The sequence below is a fragment of the Saccostrea echinata genome, unplaced genomic scaffold (assembly GCF_033153115.1).
Source record: "Saccostrea echinata isolate AGI-Se365-2 ecotype Australia unplaced genomic scaffold, CSIRO_AGI_Sech_v1 ptg000016l, whole genome shotgun sequence".
Classification (NCBI taxonomy): domain Eukaryota; kingdom Metazoa; phylum Mollusca; class Bivalvia; order Ostreida; family Ostreidae; genus Saccostrea; species Saccostrea echinata.
The window spans coordinates 5,736,109-5,749,907 of record NW_026889765.1 but is presented as its reverse complement, the minus strand read 5'-3'; the positions used below and the strand labels follow the sequence as shown (position 1 = coordinate 5,749,907).

General features: G+C 32.9%; 1 protein-coding gene across 1 annotated transcript; it reads left to right on the top strand.

The window, feature by feature from the left end:
• Positions 1-164: 164 nt before the first annotated feature.
• LOC133188852 (glutathione S-transferase P-like) lies at positions 165-5,065 on the top strand. Its single transcript, XM_061324335.1, has 5 exons — positions 165-295; positions 907-1,096; positions 1,907-2,041; positions 3,672-3,825; positions 4,705-5,065. Exons 2-5 carry the CDS (start codon positions 907-909, stop codon positions 4,919-4,921), a joined length of 696 nt encoding a protein of 231 aa, XP_061180319.1. The 5' UTR covers positions 165-295; the 3' UTR covers positions 4,922-5,065.
• The last annotated feature ends 8,734 nt before the right edge of the window (positions 5,066-13,799 follow it).

The window sequence follows — 13,799 nt, the reverse complement described above, 5'->3', positions numbered from 1 at the left end:
TAAAAGGATGGAAACTCTTGATTTGAGAAAATACTATTTATTAATTTATATACGACCTTATAGTTAGTTGTAACTATCCTTAAACTTTACATTTTGTACATAATTGGTGGCCATACTCCTTTTAATGTAAACAAGTTTAAAGGCAAGTAACGTGGGTATTTAAAACGCAGCGGTCTATTTATAGCTTAGGATATCCACCATAAGATATTCATTTTGTATCAACATTCTGATAAATATCGGTCTTTTTATTTGATTCTCGTCCGAAAAGCGGCATTAAAAAGTACAGCTAGCCAAGGTAAGTATTTGTACCTGAGCTGCATGTAGATTTGCACGAGTTTAATGATTTTTTTTTTAATAAATGAGAATCCGTTCTATTATAGACTATTATATAATAGTATACTTTTCATTTGGCGTTGCTTGTTCATGTTGCTCGTGAGGTAAGATGCATGTATATACACAGCCTGTTAACGTTGGAAATGATTTTGCAGGGTTATGGCATCAAGTTTGCGTCTTTTTTCTTTTCTTTTTTAATGTTCTGTGATCATTAACAAAAGAAACATTTTAAGCTAATAGAAACTTCACGATTTTAATCAAAGTATCTTTTTTTTCATTTTTTTTTAAATTTGATAACCATGATAACTGTATCTTTTTAAGGCTGATTTAAAGAAGCATTATCTGTCCTTGAGAATGCTCTTTTATTCCAAGTTTTTTAAAGCTGGAAATGTGTCAGTTCAAAAATCAGAACATGAATTAGAACATCAGAGTTCTTGTTTCCATGAAAGAATTCAAGCACTTTGAGACATAAAATTATTTACATGAACATATATTTAAAGGATAAAACAATGACTACATGTATGGATTTTTTTTTTAATTGTAATTATAAAACTGAATTCGTATTTATTTAAGATGGGCGACTGGGAGATTTTGTACTACAATGTCCCGTTTGCCGGGAGAGCGGAATTTATTCGTCTTGTTTTTGAGGAAGCAGGGGTACCATACACAGAACCAATGAAAACATACGAGGAGGTCCTAGAAACCATCATGCGCAATGGCATCGGGGGGTTCCCTGTGTTACACCCCCCTGTTCTTAGACGGGGTCTGTATTGTTAGAGTATCAATCATTTACATCTACATTACTATACAAAATTTACATCTTTTTTATCAGTTACTGTGCGGTAATCATTGAATTATATATTCACAAAAAAAACCACTATGATCGATATAATCCATCGGTAAGATATGATGACTTTTTTATAGATCTAGATACGTTTCTAAAATGTTAATTTATCATAATCTGACCCGTGGTACAAAATTTCATCTTTTTTTGCATTACACCTCAATTGCACGAATCTTAAATATCTTGGCTTTCAATTAGTTTCAAACTAGGTTAGATCAATGATATTTATTTTTTCCACTAAACTTTCTACTTTGAAATGAACCCTCCAGTTCAATTAGTAAGTTGACAAGACAGCAAATTCAAATCTACGGGGATTGAACATTACAAAAATGGCTGCAACCTTTGAAAGGGACCATCAATATTCGTGATTTTCCGGTGTTTGCCGTCAATAAAACGTAATGATATTTTCCACGTTCAAAATCGACTATAAGTCACACTCGGATATGTAATCTCCGTTGACTTTGAAAGGTCTTGCAATACTTGTTTGTTCCATGTTGTATGTATACAATTTGACTAAAATGGTTTGAAATTATAAAATTTGAATTTTTAATGATATTTTTTCAAAACAATTCAAAATTTATTTTTGAAAGCTAGTGTGCTGTAGACTACGATGCATTTCACTTGCATGTTGTTGCCAAAGTTTTAATTAAATATCAGTAACTATTTTATATTTAACATGTTTTAATTTATCAATACCTGATTGTCAAGTCAATACTGCTTTTTATGTAGGTAATTTCCACCTTGGACAGACGCCCGTTATTTGTAAATATCTTGGAGAACAATTTGGACTTGTTCCTAAACTGGAAGAGGAAAAGGTGCAAGCGGAACAAGTGAACATCACCATACATGACTTTGTGGCCGAAGGTTAATGTAAATTGTATTAGCTCATTAGAGTTATAGGCTCAAATGAGCATTTCTGATCGAAGTTTGTCCGTCTATGTCCCCTTTCAAGAAGAGAGAATGAAGAAAAGTTTGTTTGTTTGTTTGTTTTTAAAGTAGGATGGGATCATTTAAAAATCTCTTAAAAACCACTGGCCCAGAAAAGAGGAAATTTACTTGAAAACTTTCTCATGAAGTGAACAAATCAATTACAGTCCCAGATGGGCCACAACAGAATATCAGTATTTAACTTAGGTATACAGTGGACCTTCAGGTATTCGGATGCTTCAGGTTTAGGACGAACTTTCTTGGGAACTGATATTTTTAACGTTACGTCATTCTCCATCTTCACACTGCAACTTGTATAGTAAATATATTGTAGCTGCTTCGTTTTATACTGTAAGGTCAGATGACACTTTCCTCAATAATATATACCGAGGATTATATTTCCTTATAACCCTAGTTTGTTTATTTGTTGTTTAACGTCCCTCTCGAGGATTCTTCACTCATATGGAGACGCTACCACTTGTGGGTGCAGGGCTGCAAATTTCGGCACTTAGGGCCATTGGGCAGTGAGGGATCTTTTTCGTGCCAGTATCTACTGCGACACGGGACCTCGGTTTATACGGTCTCATCCGAAGGACCGATATAACCCCAGAGGATATAACCCCAGTTGATTTCACTTGATACGCTGATATCACAGTCTTTGATTTCTCTATTTTGAAGAAATTTTGAAGCCAGTTTTGAAATGACAAGATAATGATAATTGAGAAGATTTTTTGTATGTTACAGAGAGAAACAAAGAGAAACAAAATCATATTTTCGAGGAACGTGTCATTAGACCTGAATTTGAAAATTGTGCTTAAAAACATGTATGCTAAATATAACATTTTAAAATTTCTCTTAACAAACACAAGGACAACATTTTCTCAAATTTATTATGCAAGCATTTCTAATGTATTGTAGATTAACATAAATTGTGTTCAAATTATTACCGCTGGGGCTAAGGTGGGGCTAAATAGGTATTAGGTAATAAGGAAATTTTCAAAAACATTTTGAGAATTCTGAGCTACACTAAATCCTGTTGATATGCAAATCAAGTTGCTTTAAATCATGGACACTGTTGATAAGATGAGGATTGCGCGTATTACATTTTACATTATGTCGAACTATCTTCTTAAAAATATCTTTTTCCAAGCGAGGTGTCTTTAGTCATATTGATATTTAGAATTCCAATGAAGTGTGGATTTAAGTTTGATTAAAACATGATCCCTTTTGAATTGAATGGGGCCACAATATAGGAAAAAAAAACAATGAAATATAATAGAAAGAAAACATCTTAAAAACACAACCTTTTGTAGAACAGCAGATGTGAATCAGGTGAGCTTTGTGGCTCATGGGCCTCTTATTTAGAATATCTATGAAATTGAAGTTTGAAAATGTGTATTGTACGTCCTAGTGATTTTATTCTTTCAAAAAATAAATGAATAAATAGATAAATAATTTAAATAAAATACACTAAATGACCCTACTTTATTTCTGAATTTTTAGTTTTGAGTTACATAAGCCAAACGTAAATAGAATAAAGAATGTACATTTCCCCTTTTTTCCACAGGACGACTGGCTTTTCACGGCAAGCATTGGATTGGTTCTTATCACGATCAAAAGGAAGAAACACAGCCGTATATTGATTGGTTCGTCAAAGAGAGGCTACCAAAATGGCTGAAACATTTTGAAGCTGTTCTGAAGTATAATAACGGTGGTCAAGGGTTGGTTTCTACTGATGCTATTTTGATTTCTTTTTCAATTAATTCACCTGATTTACCATTTATATACTGTTTTTAAAAAATCAAAAATGACACAATTCTTTTGATAGAATATATTACCAGTAAACGTTTTTCATACACCCTCCATAGAATTTGTTGGGTATAAAAGAAACATATTCTTGTAAGATTTTAATCGTTTCTTTCAAAATTTCTAGGGATTGACATACATAAAGGAAACTTTGCATTACATCAGATGTATTGGTATGAGAATTCACATTGATATTTAGTGTTACATACCAGTTTGAGTGGTCAATTTACCTTGCCATTTTGATTAGCTGTACAATTTATTTCTTAAGATAGTTAGATAAGATAACTTTATTTCTTCATCATGATTATCTTGGTGTCCGAGTTAGTACATGTTTATTGCAAAATTCACCTTGTTTACTACATGTAACATGTCCTTATATGCCATCTTTAATCAAGGCCATTTTTCACATACAAAACAGAATACAAATAGTCTTTCATTTATGTTGTATTGTCTTCACTGTGATCAACTTAGTACACATTGAGTTGCATGTGTATTGAAATGGTATTACTGGTATTGCATCACATTAGAAAACAACTGATACCTAACAATATTTTTCAAGAATTGTTTTAGATACTAGTACCACATAGGATTTATCAGATGATACTACCAAATTGAAATAAATAATTTAACAAGCATAAATTTTGGCTAAAAGTTTTTCCCTATATAAAACATAATTTTCTTTTCAATATGCATATAATACCTAAGATAGCTATATACATCACTTTGTTGACATTGTATGCTACAGATATTTTCTTTTCAAATGATATTTTTATTGAGAGAAAATTGGTTTTCAGATTTTGTTTTGGAGCGGACGTGACATACGTAGACCTGGCTCTACTTCAGTGCCTCCGCGGGTGTGAATCTTCCTATTCCAAGGCGTATGAATCTGCCGATTACTGCCCCCTTCTTAAGGCTTTCAAGGCGCGCATGGAGGCTCGACCCAAACTAGCAGCCTACTATAAATCGGAGAGATATGCAAAACACCCTCAAGACACCAACAGTATGATGTAGGAGCTCGGTCGAACATTTTCGTACATGTATCCACGATTCACAACTGTATATTAATTATGTTGGATTGCATTCATTCGTCTAATTTGGTTGTATTTCATTAGATACATAAAGAGAGTATTATTAAAGATAAGAACACGTGTTAAATTAAGCTTGTACATGAACAGGTGTTAAAACAAACCAATGTATTTGCGATGTATGATTAATATCCATTGGTTTGGTTTGCATTTAGTGAAATTAGGACATACGAACACATGTACCGGTATTTTACGATGTTTGCTATCACATCTGAATTAAATGACCTTAAAATCCAAAGATATTTCGCCAATGGCCAGATACTTGCACTGATGCTAAACAAGTGTTTTAAATGGACACTTAATACCTTTCCCTTTTTTAAAATCTAAACTTCTTATGATTATTTGAACGTCAAAACTTACTGAGGATTTCTTGTGCCCCCGTAATCAAAGATTCGGGGGCATAGAGTTTTTTTTTTCTCTATCCGCCCGTTATTCTGTCTGTTTGTCCTCAGAAACTTTAACCTTGCCATTAACTTTTGATTGGTTAGAGCTATGGCTTTCATATTTGACATGTGTATTTCTATTTAGAATACCTTTGTAAGGGTACCAACATATTTGACCTCTTGATTCTGACTTTGGACTTTGGCCCACTTTGCAAAATTTTACCAAATATTAACCTTGGCCATAATTTTTAACAGTTGGTGCCAGGGCTTTCATATTTGACCTGTGTATTCCATGTGATAAAAACTTCCCTTGGGTATAAACAGTTTTGACCCTTTGACCTTGACTTTGGAGCTTAACAATGTCATCGTATTTGAGGTAGATCTATACCTGGCACAAAATGGTCTAATTTTTTAGAAACTTAATTCAAAAGATATACATATAAATCCTAGTCATGGAAAGACGTAAAAAAATTCAAGTCTCAACGTGCTAATGTTTATATAATTATACAGTTGAACTTCGGTATTTCGGATACCATGGATATGTCTTGGTTTTTTGATTTGGAAGTCGCAAGCGCTTATTTTTTAATTATTTTACCCTTGATATCTCGAATCCTTGAATATCTCGAAGTTTTTTCTCGGCCACATTGAATTTGTGATAGCAAGATTTAACTGTATTTATCCACATTGTAAGTCTTGGTGCATGCAGGATGAAACTCTGCTATTCAGTTGACGGAAAGGTGACTAAAATCTTAATATTACTGAAAGGTGGGTGAAAGGCAGAGCACTGCCATTCAGTGACCTATCCAGACCTTTCAGTTTCCATTCAGTTACGTTACAGGTGCAGTTTTATCCAGTGGTTGGCAAGTTGAAAATTATAACTAAAAGGCAAATAATACCTGCCTTCAAATATACTGGGTTTTAGATTAAAAAAAAAAGAACAAGGGCACTGCAAAGCGGCACCTCCTCTCGCTAAGGAAAACTTTTCTAATATATGAGGGCTGTTTCGCACAAAACACTCACTATATTCGCACTAAACAAAAGCAAACGGCTTTTTGTAAAAGGCAGTATCATCATACAAAATTCTTGTTGACTCCCTTGATTCCTAATTATTATTAATAAAGTCATAACAATGAACAAATAACCGATTTTCATTATCATTATAATATAAAAAATTAAATCATTGGAAAGAATATAAAAAAAAAAATGAAAGAGAAAAACTATATTCAGTAGGTCATTTTATTCTCACAGTCCGATCAATTTGGTCATAACTGTTTAACTTATTAGTCCAAGGAATGAACGAGCAGCTGGACCGTTTCAGGCGATGTACTGAGAATAATCCTCGAAACGTAAAAGCACATGGGGTTTCTTATCGTCCAAACAAATATCATGTTTCATAGTTTATTCAATTCCTTTATATCTAAGAAATCATGTCACACCTTTAAAATTTATTTTATATATATATATATATATATATATATATATATATATATATATATATATATATATATATATATATATATATATATATATATACTGCTGATACTTCCATAACTAAACAGTTAAGTGTCGAGTCGAGGAAAAAATAATTGTAACGACATTGACATAACTTATTATTCATTTATGTTAAAATATTGATAAAAATAGGTCTCCTAATAACGGGGCGCCATTGGTACGTACATGTATACCATTAAAAATCCCAACAGATTGTAATGAAACCTGATATCCAAAAACTATATATATATATATATATATATATATATATATATATATATATATATATATATATATATATATATATATATATATATATATATATACTATATTTTATATATATTGTCAATAAGAAAAACAATCATCTTTTTAAAATCTTCGGAGTACTTGAGTATACAATCAGAATGTTGTTTTAACAAATAATTTTGCAAATTACCAATGACAAGGTAAGTACAATTACGAGTTCCATTTGTATTGAGAAAGCAGCTGTCTATGATGTAAAAAAAAAAAAGCCTGGACTTTAATTTTTCACGGGGAATGGTTGTATAAACTGTTGAAAATTCGTACATTTGGATGTTATTGATTTGGTAAAATTTTGTGATTTCAGATTTTCTTAAAGTTTCTTGGAGTTCTTAAGTATCCACATCTGATTTACACTACTCTGGAATATACTGTTGTACAGTACTCCTGAAGTTTCTCCTTCACTGCTGTAAATATTTTAATGAGGAGTAAAGAAAGAGGCTTGGTAGAACATTTACTGGAACCTGCTATGTATCTTTATTTGTAAGGATTTTTCTGGAGTTTTTGAATTCAGTATAGGCGTGGCTATTCAAATTCATTTTGATTGTTAGGAATATTAAAAATATTTAAAACTGATAAACATGTATGGTTTTGAAGAATATTCTTATAAAGGGAGCTATGGGTATCACTTGGATTATCACTTGCAAATTCTTACTTGTAAATTACATAAGCCCTTCACCGGTATCTGGTGACGTCTCTATATGAGTGAAAAATTCTCGAATGGGACGTTAAACGACATACAATCAATCAATCACTTTCCTTACGCACCCACTCACCCACACACTCTTAAACGCGTTGCTCTATCCCCTAGCTCCAATGTAGTTGCGAGGTGATAAAAAAATGTCAATGAAATTAAAGATATTAGAACTGACCGTGTTAGATTCTGATTCCATGAAAGGGTCACCCTGACCCAAAATCAGTGTGCTGATTGCAATTTACTAAAAGTGTACCAGCTACTTTCATCTACACCAAAGATATTTTCACAGTATAAACGTACTTTAATTTGAACGGAGGGGAGATTGCAATTAGTCATGAGTCTACTAACACGATTAATAACATGTATGAAATAAATATTTAAATATTTGCAATAATTTGAATTTGTCGGTGTCAAAACTTATCCCGTTCATACTTTAGCGAGATATTAGTATCTGTATTCACTTCTCTTGTATATTACCTTTGTCTGATAACAGTTCCAGAGAGCCTGGTTAATAGGTAACTCCCATCTATATACAAAAACCTTTTATATCACCGGGGCACAAAAAATACAGCAATTAAATTACAATTTCATTTTCTTTTAAGTCGCTTTAAATTTTGATTTAAGAAAGATGAGCACAGGTTGAGACAAGTAATAACCTGTTTAAAAAACACAACACATCTATAGACATAAACTCAGCATAATCCGGATTCCCAGCAGGTCCAAGGAGTGTAGGGAGGGTTAAATTCTTGAGAATCAGCAATTGACTAAAAAAATAACAGTATTTTTTTTTTCTTTATTACATTAATTTTGACAGTGAACACAATATCTGAATGTTTAAAGAATGAATGATAAATCATGAAACATTTTAATACTGGAAATAGCTTTTGCAACGGAAGAAACATGATTTTCATATTGTCAATGACCTTTCTGGAAGTATTATAATTTTTTTTACCTTGGAGTTATAAAGCAGTTTTCATAAACTTAAATCTTGGTTGTAACTTTATGAGTGGCAGAGAAAACAGGACAGTAAAGATAAGACAGTTACACAATATGCGTACATAATTTCACCCCAACCAAAAACGAAACAAAAGCGAGAGGATGAATAAAATTCTCTGAATTTGCTTGTTTTCCTTCAATTAGCTTTTAGCGTCATTTTGAAATTCCACAATAATCAATCCTGCAACTGTCGATCTGTTTCTTTTATATTTATAACATAAGTTGCATTGTTTAGATTATGGTTCTTTTTCAATTTTTCAGTCCACCGTTTGTTCCAGAAGCAGAGATAGCGCACCATTAAATATCGAGGTTCCGAGAATCTCCAGACGTAGAACAGAGGGTTACAAGCGCTGTTCAAAATAACCACAACTGCGAAAACGAGATAAAGTGTTCTCCCTATTTCTGTTGATTTATCCAGTATTGGAAAGGTAAACACTAACATATAAGGAGAGAAAGTCACCAAAAATGTCCCAGTTACGACTGAAACTTTACGAAAAAGTTTTGATTGTTCTCGACAAGAAAGAGCTGTATTTCTCTGATGAACACGGACAAGACTGTTGCGAAAAGCATGCAAAAGGTATCCAAAGATAGGAACATCGAATACAAGCCCTAGCATTATACACTTGAAAGTAATATTAACTATATTTCTTGTGGAATAAGCCAGCAATTCGCAAGAAAAACCGAATCTGTAATCATATCCAAAAAATATTCCATAAGACATAATAAATCCTATGATCCATGAAAAACAGCAAAGTCCGATAAGAAGCTTTTTTGTAATAAAAGTATAATATCTCATTGCAAAAACAAAAACAAAACAGCGATCTAAGTTCATCATTGTAACCGTGAGAAGAGAGACATTATAGAATAGGAAAACTGGATACTTCTGTATATTGCATTGTAATTGCTCGTGGATGGACGAAAACGGAATAAGCAAGAAAACTCCCGTGAAAAGATCAGAAAATGCCAAATTTGTCGACAAAATCTTGATTTGGAAATTGAGCCGTGTGCATCTGTTCAGAATGACAATGGAAATCAAGTTCTCCACTAGCATTATGACGCCGAGGTAAATCAGTGAATCATTTATAATTGCGATTTCTGGACGAGAACCATTTGGCGAAACATTTCCGAAGAAGAAAGAAAAGCCGTTCATGGAAATATTATTTGGAATTCTCATCATTCGTATTGCTTTTAGAATTTGTGGTGAATTTTTTTTTCTCCTCGTTGCTTTCTATTAGATGATTCTATTTTTCTCTCATTCACAGCTTGGCTTTTGGGTGAAAGTAGTGGTTGCTAAAGTACCGGTAGTATTCCGTTAGGCAAGGGATTTAAATCCTTTCAACAGGCTTATTAGTAGCTTTTGAACTGATAATATCACTGGCAGTCTGTTCTTCTTGAAATGTATTTTGATTCTCAATACTCAGTTGCTACTGTGGTAATTAGTATAGACTGTTAATAACATGTCTTTGTGGAAGGCACTCGTGTCATGACACTGATGCTTGAATTATTGTTTAGATATGATTATATTTATTTCACAGAATTACACACTACTCGAGTAGTTACTGGGTGGGCACTGATCACACATACATTTTTAATATATTCGATCAGTGCATATTATCTATTCAAGATATATTACTAAAGTCAGGTACTCTTCACACAATTGCTCCGAAGAAAATAGTTCCATTCATGATCAGTAGATACAACATTACAACAAATGTTAAGAATAATGATGTGTATTCAATACGTTAAAGAAAACAAAATTAACGTAAAAAGATTTTAAGAAAATCACTTTTCCCCAGAAAAGGAAATAAAAAGTTTTCATATTCCTACGCTCGCTGCCTCCTCAGTCTTTTTCACGAAAATATATAGGTCATCCTTCGATTGATAGTGATAAATCTTTTCACCAATTATATAACTGTCATGATTATTGTTCGTTAATTGCCGTATATTTTCTTTTGAGTGAGAATATTAATCATTAACTGTGTGTGTGTTTTTTCTCTTTTTTTAAATAACGGAATGGTAATTATGTGGTTAAACACCTGCAATCGTAACTTCTCGGCAAAGCAACGTGATTTGCCGAGCTCGTCTGAAAGGATCTTCGCACGTGTGTAAACCTAGTCTATTTGGTCTTGCAAGCACAGGTATGTGCACCGTTCGCTAGTGACGCTTAGATCATGTAGACTGGGTATCAGTATTTGCTACGGACATGAAGAAGAACTATACATCAGTTTCATAACAAGTGCAGGTTTTTTACTCAAGCCCTAGACTGGGCTAGAGGGGCTGAGTTACCTAAAACGATGCTAGGTCATTGGTCTATTCAGTTTAAAAACACGAAAATATACTATTTTTGAAAATAAAAACATTTCTAGAAACAAAAATGAAGTCTATCTTCAAAACTTCTCTATATTCAAAATCTATATAAAGTGTTAAATGTCGGATTTTATTCTTTGACGAAGGAGTGATGCTCCACCGCCGCAACCGATCTCGCGCTTTCCTTTGCGTTTAACAACGGCCGTCAATGTATCTCTAGACAAGTTCATTGATTACTCTTGTTGACCCATCTTTAACATCTGCCTATACTTTGAGTGATAGTACTTTAATAGCACAAAATTAAAAAATAAATTAAAATCTATCCTTGATAGATCTATAGTTTTGCTATATAAAAAATTGGGCTATCTTTGATCTTTGCTTGGACTTGTTTCGAATTTTTACAGAAGATTCTATCATTGGAAAGTTAGATGGTACACATGTAGCACAGGCCCATAGTACGCGGGATTTTTTCGGAGCCCCCCCCCCCTTCACTTTGAAAACGTTGCCTGTAACATGCTATTTGGATTAAATATTCCTGAAAATGAGTGAGCTGTTAAATACATCTTTAAAATTATATGGTTAATTATATTTAGTCTATATTCTATGTGAAATTAAAACTATTTCTATAAGCATCTGCAACGTTGTGATAATAAAAGTCACTAATCGCATGTATCGTTATATTATATACATGTATGTACATGCAGTTTCCTTAGTACATGCATATTTTATTCAACAAAAGATGTTGAAACTCAGTAGCCTAAATATTATGTCATTTTAGGTTCTTTATGGCCATTGTATAGTTGACTTTCTACAGCTTGAGTATCTCTGACGTTTTATCAGTAAATAGTTTTTTTTTAAATTAGAAATCATCTGAGCACAATGAAAATTCGAATAAATTAAAAGTCGAATATCTTGGATATGGGGTAACCCATATCTATTCTTGTCATTACTTAACTTGATTTATTTTTATAACGCGTGTGTGTATCAATGTCGAGGTTATGTATAAAAAGCAATGTATACTTTTCTTTGCTTTGCCGACATAAACTTATGTATCAATCTATACACACTGAGAGAGAGAGAGAGAGAGAGAGAGTGATTTCATATGTTCCCTTGAGTATCTTCTTAAGCCATCTTATTTTGAATAGATTTTTTGTTAATTCACAATGTTGGAGTAAATAAAAATTACTCGGATAGCTTTCATCTGTCATAATGACATCGATGTATTTTGAATTAATAGAACTTAACTATATATATTACATATAAATAAAAATGCAGTGGCCACTCTGTATGTAATTTACATCTCGTTGATCTGAGTTAATCTGTTATTAACTTTGTGATTAGCCCTGCCCTAATCACTCGTTATGTCATGGTGAAATGAAATGTGAAGATAACGAAGTAATCAAGCTCATAATTCCATTGAAACAATACAGATTTGGAGAGCAAGCACAGACCTCTAAAAACATCAGAGGTGGGATAAGGTACCATGGAGAAGTAAGCAATTCTCCAAAGCAAATGTTAACTTGACTTACTCTTACTTCAGTTAAAACACAATTCCCGAACATTATTGTTTAACAAAAAGTTCAGAGTTTCGAAAATATTTTTTTTTCATCAGGTAAGTTTGGTGAAGAGCTTGGACCCAATAAAATTTTATTTCTAAGCTACACTAATAAGTATCACTCTCCTTCTATTTTCACACTACTACATGTAAATTAACTGTATATATGTAAATGTCTCAATTCATTCAATTCCCACCAAATTTTGCAATTTACGATCAAAATCATAATATTCACTGCCCTTATATCTTTGCGATTAATATTGTGTTTAAAAGTGCAGCTAAATAAACTACAAAATAAAAAAAAAAGATTTCGAACTTTGAAGTTGGAAGTTACTAGGACGTGTACAAACAAAATTTTGAACAAGTTACTCATAAAATCATGATTATTTTTGTTCTCTGGTGCCAAAAGACATTTTCTATTTCGTTTGGCTGACATTTCCATATTAGTGAACTACTGAGCTCACTATTACGGTGAGCTAATAATAAAATGTGAACTGGAAATTCTTAGCTCTCTCTACACAAAATTATCATGTTCTAGTCCCTTGAGGCATTTGAGGCTCTTAAAATGAAAACGCATACAACTTGCATATTGGGCTCAGCTTGTGACACAGGGACAGTCTAAATTTTGAAAAGTCGGTGGACTATTTCCACTATTTCACCAGATCTGCAACAGCTTCTAGGCCGAGCTAATGGCCTGCTCTATCAGACAAAATGCAGATTTGTCAAGTAAGAAAAAAAGATATCCATTCATGTAAGTTCTATGGTCGATAAAATGACCTTGTCAGCAAGTACAATCTATCAATAAGTCAAATGCTGACTGCCGTTTTTCATACTAGTTGTTAGACCATTATTTACACACTAAATTGTCGATGGATTTTTCCTCATTTCCCGATCATGACAATGAGCTTACGGCGGATGTGACCGGTCGGCAGGGGATGCTCACTCCTCCATGGCACCTGATCCCATCTCTGATGTTTGCTCTGCTCCTGATTTGTATTGTTTGAATGGACTCTTGAGTTTGAATACCTTTCGTTATCTCCATATATTTCGTACTTCTAATTATAAAATCTAAAAA